The sequence below is a fragment of the Macrosteles quadrilineatus genome, unplaced genomic scaffold (assembly GCF_028750875.1).
Source record: "Macrosteles quadrilineatus isolate MER2022 unplaced genomic scaffold, UCM_ALF_1.0 Scaffold_2__2_contigs__length_208266976, whole genome shotgun sequence".
NCBI classification, from domain to species: domain Eukaryota; kingdom Metazoa; phylum Arthropoda; class Insecta; order Hemiptera; family Cicadellidae; genus Macrosteles; species Macrosteles quadrilineatus.
Window position 1 is genome coordinate 72,726,349 of NW_026542595.1, and position 12,990 is coordinate 72,739,338.

The 12,990-nt window shown below is 34.5% G+C and overlaps 2 protein-coding genes across 2 annotated transcripts in view; both read right to left on the bottom strand.

Annotated features, from left to right (window-relative positions):
• Positions 1–12,990, bottom strand: part of LOC128985362 (lutropin-choriogonadotropic hormone receptor) — a 384,665-nt gene that overhangs the window by 223,573 nt on the left and 148,102 nt on the right. The window lies entirely within an intron of this gene.
• LOC128985360 (uncharacterized) lies at positions 3,748–11,878 on the bottom strand. Its single transcript, XM_054404785.1, has 2 exons — positions 11,835–11,878; positions 3,748–4,583 (listed from the first exon to the last, which is right to left on the bottom strand). The coding sequence occupies exons 1-2, from the start codon at positions 11,866–11,868 to the stop codon at positions 3,823–3,825; spliced, it is 795 nt and encodes a 264-aa protein (XP_054260760.1). The 5' UTR covers positions 11,869–11,878; the 3' UTR covers positions 3,748–3,822.

A 12,990-nucleotide genomic window follows, 5' to 3' on the forward strand; every position in this document is an offset into this window, starting at 1 on the left:
ATTAGGGATTTTAATTTGAGAAGTTGGTTAATGATCAGCTGAATTTTGAGTTTCTCAAATACATTAACCATTTCTTAAATATAATTTACTGTTCTTAAATGACTTTGATGCCTTCTCAAATACAACTGACTGGCCTCAAATTTTTTTTTGTTTTCAAAAATATATTTGACGAATCTCAAATACAATTGATATGTTCTCATATAAACATAACTGTTTCTCAAATAAAATTGGAAAGGTGTAGACAGTAATTGATTCTTAGAATATTCTCTTATAATAAGCTATTTTAGGTATACGATTACAAGGCATCCTTAAAATCAATATAAACACATTTTGGGACAGCTTATACTTGCCTAAAGGAACAATAATAGTTTTATGTAATTTATCTTCTAATCTACCAACTATTAATCCGCGTATCTTCTTAGACTGACAACTGTGCAAGTAAAGATATTTTATTCCACATTGTTAATTTAGGAGTGATTTAGATTTAATATATGACGTAACTTATTGTGGAATAAAACCATACTCAAAACATACGGAGTACCGTATCCGTATGTACTTAGGAATGTTTACAATCGATGATGTTTTTATTATTCATAAAGCACAAGATCTAAATACAGCATTGGCCTAGTGTTGATCTCATGTAGGTTATTGACGAGTTCATACACGTGTTCTTACCTTACAGGCCGTGTCATGAAGGCATCTTCAATATTTGACTTCGAATGCACATAATATGAGCGTTCGCCATTATGCACATTACGAATACTAGTCACCAGCTTAAATTGCCAAGTTACTTATGTTTTAGCCAAGTGTCCAGTCAGTTATGTAAGTCTATTGAAGATTTAGAAGTAAAAAGTTGTCACTAGCCACATATTTCTGAGAAAAGTTTGTTTTAAGAATATTAATGGAATATGTGTGTCAGATAGCTTCGAGTGCTGATGTACTGTTTGGGATCTCTAACCCTACTTGAGTTGGTCAATGCAAGACCTGTTGTGGAAGGTTGAGGTTTAGCCAAGTAAATGTCTGCTACTTCCTGTGGTAAGAGAGCAGCTCTTAAAGCTCTTCCGACCAACTCACTCGACACTACAGAACCTCACCAACTATCTTCATCCAGACAGAGGTTTTAGTATCATACTATAGCTTCCTTGTGTTTTATCCCAACAAATAATGCTTGCTGAACAAAAAACGACGGGGCTGTAGTAAATAAAACATGTCGATTAAGAATTATCTGTTCGTAGTTAAACCTAATAGTATATTTCATTACTAGGACCGAAAGTGGCATTTTCCGGCGCGCGCTCAAGTTTTTGTGTGAGGCGAAGCCGAACACAGGAAACACCAATTTCACGTGCGAGGCGAAGCCGAGTACGTGAGAGCTATTTTCACGTACGAGGCGAAGCCGAGGACGGGAATAATGGAGCAAGTGCCGGATAATAACTTTTGGTTCGAGTTATGAACGATACTTTTCATCACGACGCAAAAATACACAAACACAGAATAGCAGACCTCATCAGTAATATTGCAATAATTATCTATCAAACAATTTGTTTAAACATAAAAATAAAATAAAATCTTCTAAATCAAACCTATGTTCATTTTTGTTTGATTTTTAAAACATAAAATAAAATAAAATATTCTAAAGGAAACCTTCGTATATTTCTCAATACTTCAAACATCAAAATAAAAGATTAAAACGACTTTGAACAATACATACGGCTGATTTGAATCATTAAATTAAACCGTAACAAAACACTAGCGCGCGTAGTGAATAAATGGAAAACTAATTGAGAGCGAGGGAAAGTAAATTTAGAGCGAGGGAAAATCAGCTGATCGATTTTCCCTCGCCCTAAATTAGAGCTTGGGAAACGGCTACTTTCATTGATGTCAGCTGTTATCGAAAGTAGTTACTTTCGGTGAGGAGTGATGAAAAATATCTTTCATAATACAATTAACCTTTAGATAATTAACCTTTAGAGGTATAAGTCTAATCTATACATCCTTGTGGTAGCTCGGTCTTTTTCAGAAGGGGCCGCCACTATTTATACTGTGGAAAACCACAGTTTGAGTTAAGTGATTTTGAGTTGTTGTGATTATTTTTGCTCAATAAATAAAAAACGAGTGACTAAAGCTACAAACTAACCTAACCTAGCCTAAACTGTCCAACAGTTTAAAAAGTTGCGACCCTCTTATTAAAAAGACCCCGGAAGCCAATTTGTAATTGATTAAGTGAGAGTGAACGGTACTTTCCTGTTAAAGGGAACATTCATTATTATCGATCTGATTTCTTTCGATATATCGATATTTTTGTTTTCCTTTACGATTCATTTTTTATTTTATTTCATTCCAACGGCAAAACCATTATACATTTCAATACAAGAAAGATGGCTAGGTACTATTTACATACTAAAAAAAATAATGGATACTGAGTGCTAACAAATACATAACATACAAGCAAATAAATAGTAGTAATAACAAACGATGCAACAACAACAACACTGTGGCTAATTAATAAACTATTGACATACCACAAAGAAGAATTTCTAGAAAGCTATCAGGCACACATGGAAGTTCCTTACTAGATAGTATAAATAAATATAACAAACAATATAAATAAATATAACAAACAATATAAATATATATTCATAGCTTCATAGCTTCATAGCTAGAAGATATTCATACCTTCTGTTTTAATATCTTCATACACATTTATATTACAAATTGACAACTGATCTTGTTTAGGCAAAACATAAATAAGTAAAACTGTTCTAAACTAACCTAACATAACCAACCAAACTTGCTGGGTTTGCTGTATCATTTCAAAATTTCGTTTGATAACAGAAAAGGCATGTGAGTTATATAAAACGGAATTTGGAAATTTTACAGCAAGTTTGGTTGGTTAGGTAAGGTTAGTTTAGAACATTTTCATTTCAATATTTAAATTGTTTGTTGATACTGAACAATATTTACTTATCGTAGTTGTCAGCTGACATCTCGTTCATTATCGGATCAAAAATAGAATATCGATATATCAAAAGAAATCAGATCGATAATAATGAATGTTCCCTTTAACAGGAAAGTACCGAGTGAACTTCAGAAACATATATTCTATGTTTTATTTTAGTTATACTATAAGTATTACAAATACTCTATAAATGGTTCTAAGGGTTTAAACCACTTTACTTTTGTGTGAGATTTATAGTATGGTAAACCTTTTTAGTTCTGTTTTGTTAAAAGGTTGTTTATTATAGCTTTAAAATTATAAATTATAACTGAATGTCTAGGTTTATTCGTAGTAAAAGATATCCTTCACTCACTTCCGCAATAAACTATGCTGATGAGTTGCTCATTGATCGTAATCGTTGGAATCGGGGGTGTTTTTTGGCGTGTTTGATGTACCTGTGAACACGTTTGTAGTGTGTTTGATTAGTTTTGCATACTAATTTAAAAATAACAATCATATTTAAAAACTCACCCACCCGGACATAGCTATAAGTATAGTATATAGTAGAACACACCAACTTAATCGCCTATTATACTAAATGCATTTTAATTCGCAAGGATGACTTATTGTAAGAATGACTTCTCAGTGGAAAAACAGAATAAGCATCCTTCAATATTTACGTCCTTGATATTTAAAAACTTCATAAATGTATCAATTTAATATAACTTCAAGATTGCTTTTTACAAAAAGTGTAGCAGAAAGTAATAAAAGAGCTGTAATATTATGAATTTTTATTGAACATTGTATTCGAAATTTGGTCTTCAGTCTCCAGCTCTTGTCCTGTTCCAACTACCGTTTTTCCTGAGTCTTTTCCTTCAACTGATTTTTTATCTTCTTCCGCTCAAATTCAAGTCTCTTGTTCCTTCTTCGGCCGTATTTTCTGCTGCTGTATCCTTCTCTGTTTTTTGTTCTGTTCCAGATTCTGCTAATCCTAAGGTTTTTCCTTCTGCTTTATTCCTTTCTCCAGTTCCTTTCTCTGTCATTTGACCTGTTCCGACTGATGTAACTCCTGAGTCTTCAACAGATTTTTTCTCTTCTTCTGCTCCATTCCCTTCTCTTATTCCTTCTTCTGCCGTATTCCTTGCTACCGTATCTTGCTTTGTCATTTGTACTGTTCCAGATTCTGTTACTCCTGAGCCATTTCCTTCATCTGCTGTATTACCTTCTCCAGTTCCTTTTTCTGTTCCTAGCTCTGTTCCAACTCCTTTTAACACTGCTTCATTTCCTCCTTTTGATTCTTTTCCTTCTTCAGAAATCGCTTTCTTAGCACTTCCTTGAGTGTTTTTATTTGTGTACCGGTAGTTGTCGAACTCTATTTCTTCGCATCGTCTTCCTTGACGTAAACAAAAACGGGTTTCATATTTTTCATCATAATCTTTATCGACGCTGCACAGGTTGCATGTAAAGCCAGAATTGCAGGTATACGTCCAGAACACTGCGTCAATTACGGTTGACACATACTCCGTGTAAATGCATGGCTCACCCGCATTACCAGTGGAATCGTGAGAAAACGGGTTCTTTTCTTGTATGTAATAAAAGTTTGACCAGTTGAAGTCAAACAGGCCTGAGAGTCCTAAGTCGATAACATCTAAAAAACAAATTTGTGTTAGATTTACATTTATGTAATTAACATTGATAGTGACAGCTATTACTAAAAATAAATCCCAATAGAAAATACCCCCGCCACAGCAAACCTGCCGTCTAAGCAAATTTTCATTTGAATTGATTTTCAATTCAAAAACCTAAAAAACTCAAAAACCTACAGTAAACATAATATTATTTAAATAACATTAGGTTTATCAAGTACCTAGGTTTGCTGCTACAGGGAAACTAATAAAATTTGCTTTTTTTAGTAAAATATTATTAAATAAATAAATAGTAAAGTCTTACCTTAGCAATCCTTGTTATGGTGGTCCGATATTAATTTCAAACCCGTAGGTTCATCATCAGTCGGAAGTTTAGGTAGACCAAATTTTGTTATAAAATCCACCCCATGGGTTTCGTAGAAATGTTGACATTTAACACGAAGACACACATTACAGTTGACATAAATAATATACGTAGTTTAGGGATAAAAACCATGGTTTTATAAAACAGTGGGATAACCTCACTTCAGTCAGGGAACACGCTGCCGGCAGAACTGTCAAAATTTAGTCAGATTGTGGGTTGAGGTTATGTTGACATTTTTTGACTACGGAATGAAAAAACATATGATGGGTGTATTTGGATTGATGCGGCTAGGTGTCTGATTGATTATTTGTTCTCAGAAGTGTATCAAAAATTATGTTTGCTGAGAAATTACGTTGGTCATTGAGGACTTCAGACGGGTTGGATTTAGTATTGCTGTATATATGGAATTGTTCGATTATGTCCAGCTTGTTGCTTTTTGGGCCTTTATGTAGGATTTCTAGGTCTTGGTCTATGGTCGAATATGAGTGCATATGATTTATAAGATGCTCAGCGTATGTGGACTGGTTGGTATTGGAATTTCTGGGAAGGTGTTCTTTGTATCGGGTTTTGAAGCTTCGGCCTGTTTGGCCAATATAATACTTAGGGCAAGTGGCACACTTGAGTTTATATATCCCCGAAGCTTCATAATCGTTTACTCTGCTATGCTTTGATTTGTTGAGGATCTGGGTTAGGCTGTTTTTTGACCTGTAGGAAATTCGGTAACCTTTTTTACTTATGATGTTATGGATGGAATTGTTAATTCGGCCGTGGTATGTCATCACAACAAATTGGTTCTGGGGTTTAGGCCGGTCTATTTTGTTTTGTCTGTTCTTATGTCGCCATATGAGTTTGTTTATTATATTGGGATTGTATCCATTATTATAGGCTATTTGTTTTATTACGTTAAGTTCAGAATTGTAGTCTTCTTTTGATAAAGGGACGTTGATTAGTCTGTTTATCATGCTGTGAAAGGCTGCGTATTTGTGGGCTATGGGGTGGTTGGATGATTGATGAATAGCATGATAGCCTTTCACAGCATGATAAACAGACTAATCAACGTCCCTTTATCAAAAGAAGACTACAATTCTGAACTTAACGTAATAAAACAAATAGCCTATAATAATGGATACAATCCCAATATAATAAACAAACTCATATGGCGACATAAGAACAGACAAAACAAAATAGACCGGCCTAAACCCCAGAACCAATTTGTTGTGATGACATACCACGGCCGAATTAACAATTCCATCCATAACATCATAAGTAACAAAGGTTACCGAATTTCCTACAGGTCAAAAAACAGCCTAACCCAGATCCTCAACAAATCAAAGCATAGCAGAGTAAACGATTATGAAGCTTCGGGGATATATAAACTCAAGTGTGCCACTTGCCCTAAGTATTATATTGGCCAAACAGGCCGAAGCTTCAAAACCCGATACAAAGAACACCTTCCCAGAAATTCCAATACCAACCAGTCCACATACGCTGAGCATCTTATAAATCATATGCACTCATATTCGACCATAGACCAAGACCTAGAAATCCTACATAAAGGCCCAAAAAGCAACAAGCTGGACATAATCGAACAATTCCATATATACAGCAATACTAAATCCAACCCGTCTGAAGTCCTCAATGACCAACGTAATTTCTCAGCAAACATAATTTTTGATACACTTCTGAGAACAAATAATCAATCAGACACCTAGCCGCATCAATCCAAATACACCCATCATATGTTTTTTCATTCCGTAGTCAAAAAATGTCAACATAACCTCAACCCACAATCTGACTAAATTTTGACAGTTCTGCCGGCAGCGTGTTCCCTGACTGAAGTGAGGTTATCCCACTGTTTTATAAAACCATGGTTTTTATCCCTAAACTACGTATATTATTTATGTCAACTGTAATGTGTGTCTTCGTGTTAAATGTCAACATTTCTACGAAACCCATCGGGTGGATTTTATAACAAAACTAGCTGACCCGGCGAACTTCGTATCGCCTAAAGGTTTCCCCTAAAACAGACCGATGGAAAGAAAGTACCGTTACGTTTAATTTTCAAGATGATCTCGTTCGCATCGCTCAATCACGTCCTGGTTGAAGTTCGTTCGCTACGCTCACTCACCTTTGGGTTGGAGCTCGTTCGCTACGCTCACTCACCTTTAGGTTGGAGCTCGTTCGCTGCGCTCACTTGCCTTCAGGTTAATAACAAAATTTGGTCTACCTAAACTTCCGACTGATGATGAACCTACGGGTTTGAAATTAATATCGGACCACCATAACAAGGATTGCTAAGGTAAGACTTTACTATTTATTTATTTGATTATATAAGCAATCCAGAGGCTGAAATGATAGAAAATATTATTATTAGTGTAAAATAAATAAATTTATTTATTAAGTTTGATCAAAATATGTCCATAAACAAACTCTAACATTTTACAATATTCCCCATAAGAATAACATAGGAATTTTAAATTTTAAATTTTTTGAATTTTCTCTGTTATCAATAACCGTACAAAACGCAATGCTGTACGAATATTTTCTTAAGTTATAAGTTCTTTAAAAAGGTCTAGAGAGAAATTGGAAAATTTTGTGTTTTGGTGGTCATATGGGGAAACCCAACTTTTACTCCATAAGACCCCCCGTAAAACCCCGTTTCCACTATATTCACGAACTCATTTAAGTTTATCCCGCCTTCTCTACCTCAGTTCAGAAATCTCAATTTGGGCCACAGTAGCTATGTTGCACCATTGAACAGCGCCGCGAGAAGCGCTTGCAGACGTTTAAGTCCTCTCAAATTGCACAGTTACAGTAACATTTAAAATATTTTTCATCTGAAGAAGGTGTCTTCCTCTGTAGATTAAATTTTATGAATATATCTTTTAAATTTTCTTCGAAAAATTAATTTGTATGTGTAAAATGCTTTAGAAAAAAACTTATTTTTAGTTATTTACCAGTCATTTCAACTTCCCACTTAAAATTTTACCATTACCAAAAAATTGAAAACGTAAAAGGCTACAAAAATAAAAAACAAATAAATTACCATAAATCTATTTTTAATCAGTTTAATCAGTTAAGAACTAAGCCGACAATGACGGAGATAATAAATCCTTCTATTAAGCCGTGGCGGACAGGTAGAGTGAACCTTAAGCCGAAATTCATCAAAATCGGACAAAAATTATGCAACTCGAAATAAAATGTTACGCTTCACATAATTTTGGAAGGTGAGCTCTGGTTTCAACAACATATTTTTAATTTTTCTTCTATGTACCCTCTGCAACTTTTTCGCAATGTAGCAACTTTAATTTTACAACTTGAATTTTAATGCACTTTACTGATTAGTCTTAGAGAGAAAACTAACGCCCACAAGTAAAGTCGTAAAATAAAATGTAAGAATGAGTCCTTCGTGTTGACATCTGTTCGGTAAAAGCTTGACAATGGGTAGGACCTTTGACATTCCATTCCAATGTTAAAGCTGAAACCACCAAAAGAGACTTATGTAAAGACTAACTTTTGTCCATACGCCAATCTTTCAAGCAAGCGAAACTGAAAGGACTGCCAGGCGCATATATTACTTAACTATAACAATACAACGAGTAAAGGAGGAAGTTTGATTTCAGACATTCACCATACTCTTTGAGTACCTCAGACTACTGTATGTTAAATTTTTATGAAACATTTTGTGCATCTAATTTATATACATGGGATGTATAATTAAGTATCCTCAAGTTGACTAGTTTTGCATTTCAGCAGAACAGAAAAAGAGTTCTGTGCACAATTTCCTGGAACAAATAATGTCTGTTTACATGTTTTGCAATGGTATTTGCTATTTAAATCATATATGTTGTATTATTATGTTTACTAAATTCCATTATTTTAACATGAACCAGAATTATATTTCTAAAGCAAAGACAGTTGTAATATAGCTAAGAAGCATCTATTAGTAGGCCTAGTGTTAATACATCTAACTTTTTTCATTATGTTAACTGTTGCTAATGAACTGTTTTGCTTAAAAATAACAGGATCATTGTACTGAGCTATGAAAAAAATAGTCCTTATTACGCAACTGTTTTTCAAGTTGTATAGAAATCTTTGGCGTCTATGGGGGTCGTCAAAGCTTGAATTCGTAAAATACTTCTTCACTTTTAGCGAATTCCCATATAGGGAATAAGCTAATACCTTAGTTGTCAGACCCGAAACCAATTTACTCTTTCTCCTTAGTTAGTTTGATGTCTTTAGCACGATAGCTAGAGCGAAAATAATCTGATTTCCAATAAATTTCTTACAAACGTGTAAAACTACATTTATTTGAACAAGTCGGACTATGGAAATAGGATGTATGAGGTAAAAACCAATTTTTCTAATTTCGACCCTCAAAACAAACAAATATGGCAACTTATCGTCAAGTCATTTTGTAGAGCTTAAACAATAAAACAAATATACGGTATTAGCATTATTGTATGCCTAATGGTTGCCATAAAAATACCATAAAACTGTAAATTTAAAATCCTCTATGAAGAATAAGAAAAGTGGTTCTAGTAAGCTATATGTAAATATTTAGATTCAACTAGGCGAATGTATTTATTTTATAATAAGCTGTTAACATTTTACTAAAAATCCTATTGGATGTCTTCCCTGTAACAACAAAAAAAAGTACTAGTGAAAGTAGGTAATTGAACATAGTGTTAATTAAAAAGGGAATAAATTTGATCGGTTTAGGGAAATATTGTAGTGAAAATCCAATCAGACAAATGGAGTTTCGCTTATTGTAGAGGATTGCGGTGGTGGAAGCATGAGGCTGCGATCTCTTTGCTCGCGCGAGTATTAAGTGACACGAGTCACACGCCTTGCTTGCACGCTCTTGCGAGTATTAAGTGACACGAGTCACACGCCTTGCTCGCACGCTCGCGCGAGTATTAAGTGACACGAGTCATACCTCTTTCTTGCACGCTCTTGCGAGTATTAAGTGACACGAGTCACACGCCTTGCTCGCACGCTGGCGCGAGTATTAAGTGACACGAGTCATACGTCTTGCTCGCACGCTCGCGCGAGTATTAAGTGACACGAGTCATACCTCTTTCTTGCACGCTCTTGCGAGTATTAAGTGACACGAGTCATACCTCTTTCTTGCACGCTCTTGCGAGTATTAAGTGACACGAGTCACACGCCTTACTCGCACGCTGGCGCGAGTATTAAGTGACACGAGTCATACGTCTTGCTCGCACGCTCGCGCGAGTATTAAGTGACACGAGTCATACCTCTTTCTTGCACGCTCTTGCGAGTATTAAGTGACACGAGTCATACCTCTTTCTTGCACGCTCGCGCGAGTATTAAGTGACACGAGTCATACCTCTTTCTTGCACGCTCGCACGAGTATTAAGTGACACGAGTCTCTTGCTCGCACGACTTGGGGTGTTCATATTGCTGGCAAGTTCTCGCATGTTGCTGCAGTCAGTGCTGATGCAAAAGTATTATAGTGTATTATAGTGTTTTGAAGTTTTTAGTAGTGGATAGTGAACTATTTAGGGAAGAATGGATGAACGAATACTTTGTTGACAGGGAAGTAATAAGAGAATACGCCTACCACCGTATTTTAAAGCAGTCAGCACTACAAACTCGTGCGAGCGCGAGAGGAATGTGATGGCAGCCTCATACAGGGTGTTGAAAAAATCTTAACACACCCAAAAATAAATTAAGCGGCTTAAGATAAAATGTTGCAGCTTAAAAATATCATTATATGATGACTTTTCTAGCTTTTTGCAAAAAATCAAAGTTTTGCCCCCCTCCACCTCCAGGGTGGATAGGGGAAAACTCCACATTTTCAAATGTCCCCCAATTCACAATTTACAACCTTAAGGGCATTATTAAGGTATATATGGGTCATTTGGGTTGTGACCCATGTTGTGACCCCTCATTTTAAAGGTCTTGTTAAAAGAAAACGTTTGGAGTAATTGAAAACTGTTTACGACCATACTGTATATAATAGCTGCCTAAAACACTTTAAAATGCAAAAGGGCATATGGGATTAAAGAAATGTTAAAAGTGAATTTGGTACAGTGGATTACAAATGATAATGAATAACATTTGACAACTAAACACAAATTTAATAACTCATTGGAATCTCAACTCAAAAACAAACAATAATACAAATGAAATCACATATAAACTATTAAGAACAGCTGATGTAACAATATGCATTGTTGTTAGAAAAGTTATTGTTGAATCTCTTTGAACATAAGTAGAAATTAATCATTCTTAGAAACTAGGGATTGGAGTTTATTTCATAGTATTTATGGTCATTTTGTGTTTTAAAAAACAATGTTTACCTACATAAACTAGGTCAACAATAAATCAAAATACAACGAACATTTTAATCTGACCATGCAGTTTTATTCCTAATAATGACAATAAGAGTTCAGATAACTGTTGAGAAAAACTTTAAACATCAAAATCAACTTCTGTATAGCCTAAAACAAAACATGCTTACATTTCGTATCTGTAACGGACGGTGTTGGATTTTTTTATTCCAAATCCATTTTGCAATCAAACCAAACGCTTTCTCTTAACAAGACCTTTAAAATGAGGGGTCACAAGATGGGTCTTTACCCTAAAAGGTTGTGAGGGGCAAAACTTGGATTTCTTGAAAAAAGTTGCAAAATTTCATTTTAAGCCGTTTAATTTATTTTTGGGTCAGACTTTTTTAACACCTTACATATTAATATTGATGTATAAAAAAGGCAATTTAATTTGAATAAGATTGAATCGAATGTACAAAAGAAAATGCGAAGAAAAAACAAAATGGTACCTATACAAAATAGGAATTGTATGAAACCGTAAATGTGTCTTAACAATTAAAATAATAAAATAATGTGAATAACAAACTTACTTGCAAGAACTAAAAGCACGATAGAGTAATACATAGTTATTCCAATAAACTTCAACTCAACTTAAATCAACCATACGTGTGGAATTTTTTATACAAGTGTCATTTAACAGTTGACTTTAATTATGCATGACAAAGTGTTAAAGTGATGTTGCTATCACAGATGAAAACATGCAAAATATGAAAATATTCAACGTTAATATTATATATTGTGTGAACTAAACTTATGAAGGGGTTGTGGTAGTGTTCGTTCATACCCATTTAATTTTTAAATTTGATATGCTCTAAATAAATTCAAGACCATTTGTGAGATACGTCTTATTTTACTTGTATATGCTTTTACTCATATCACGCAACTTAAATTATCATGGTCTGAATCCTACCACACCCATAGGCATAGATTTAACGATCAGTGGAGTTCATGGGGTTGAAGGTTTCCAGCTACATTCTCAGACAACCAAAAATCACTAGGTTAGGGTCACTCTCTCCCTTTCTAAGACGTGAAAATTATTTACTACTAAATAAATAAATGAGGTCTCTATTCATGAGCGAATTTCAGTAACAAAACTGTTTTACAAATCGACTCAAGTGAGAACTAAACAACCATTCTTAACACAACGAAACAAAAAAGATTAAATTACAAATTCTTTAGGCGAGTCTTACATTTTTTGCAAGACAATGCTTTTAATGTACAAGGAAGTGCATTGTACTGAGCCGGCCAGAAGATAACCCACTTCTACCAGCATCAAGAACAACCCTTATTGGTATGTCAAGCAACAAATTTTTTGTACCAGTTGGCCTATAAATCTCGACCGTTATTGATATGTTTATCGTTCGTACGCCAATACTTGTAAATACCAATGTGCTAATTGTTTATTGCTATGCATATTTTCGTGTGTAAATATCCTTCAAGCATCGTGCGATGTGACTTTTGTTCAATTAATGAATTTCTGCTGAAGATGAACTGACGTCAGTTTGAGACATGTTCAGCACGAAGTAAATACTTCTGACACCGTAATGTTAGCACAGACTAGTATGTTTTTTCTATGATGTTAGTAAAATAGATCTTCATATTATAATTTAAAATTAAGGGTGTCAAGGCTGTGCAATTAAAAATTATTTACTATATTTCTACACTCCTGTGTAAAAGGTTTCTAAA

Excerpts from the sequence above, each read along its gene's own strand:
- LOC128985360 (XM_054404785.1), bottom strand. The coding sequence starts at position 11,868 with ATGTATTACTCTATCGTGCTTTTAGTTCTTGCAA. Across the intron at positions 4,584-11,834 it reads CGTGCTTTTAGTTCTTGCAA|ATGTTATCGACTTAGGACTC; the intron begins GTAAGTTTGTTA and ends TTTGTTTTTTAG.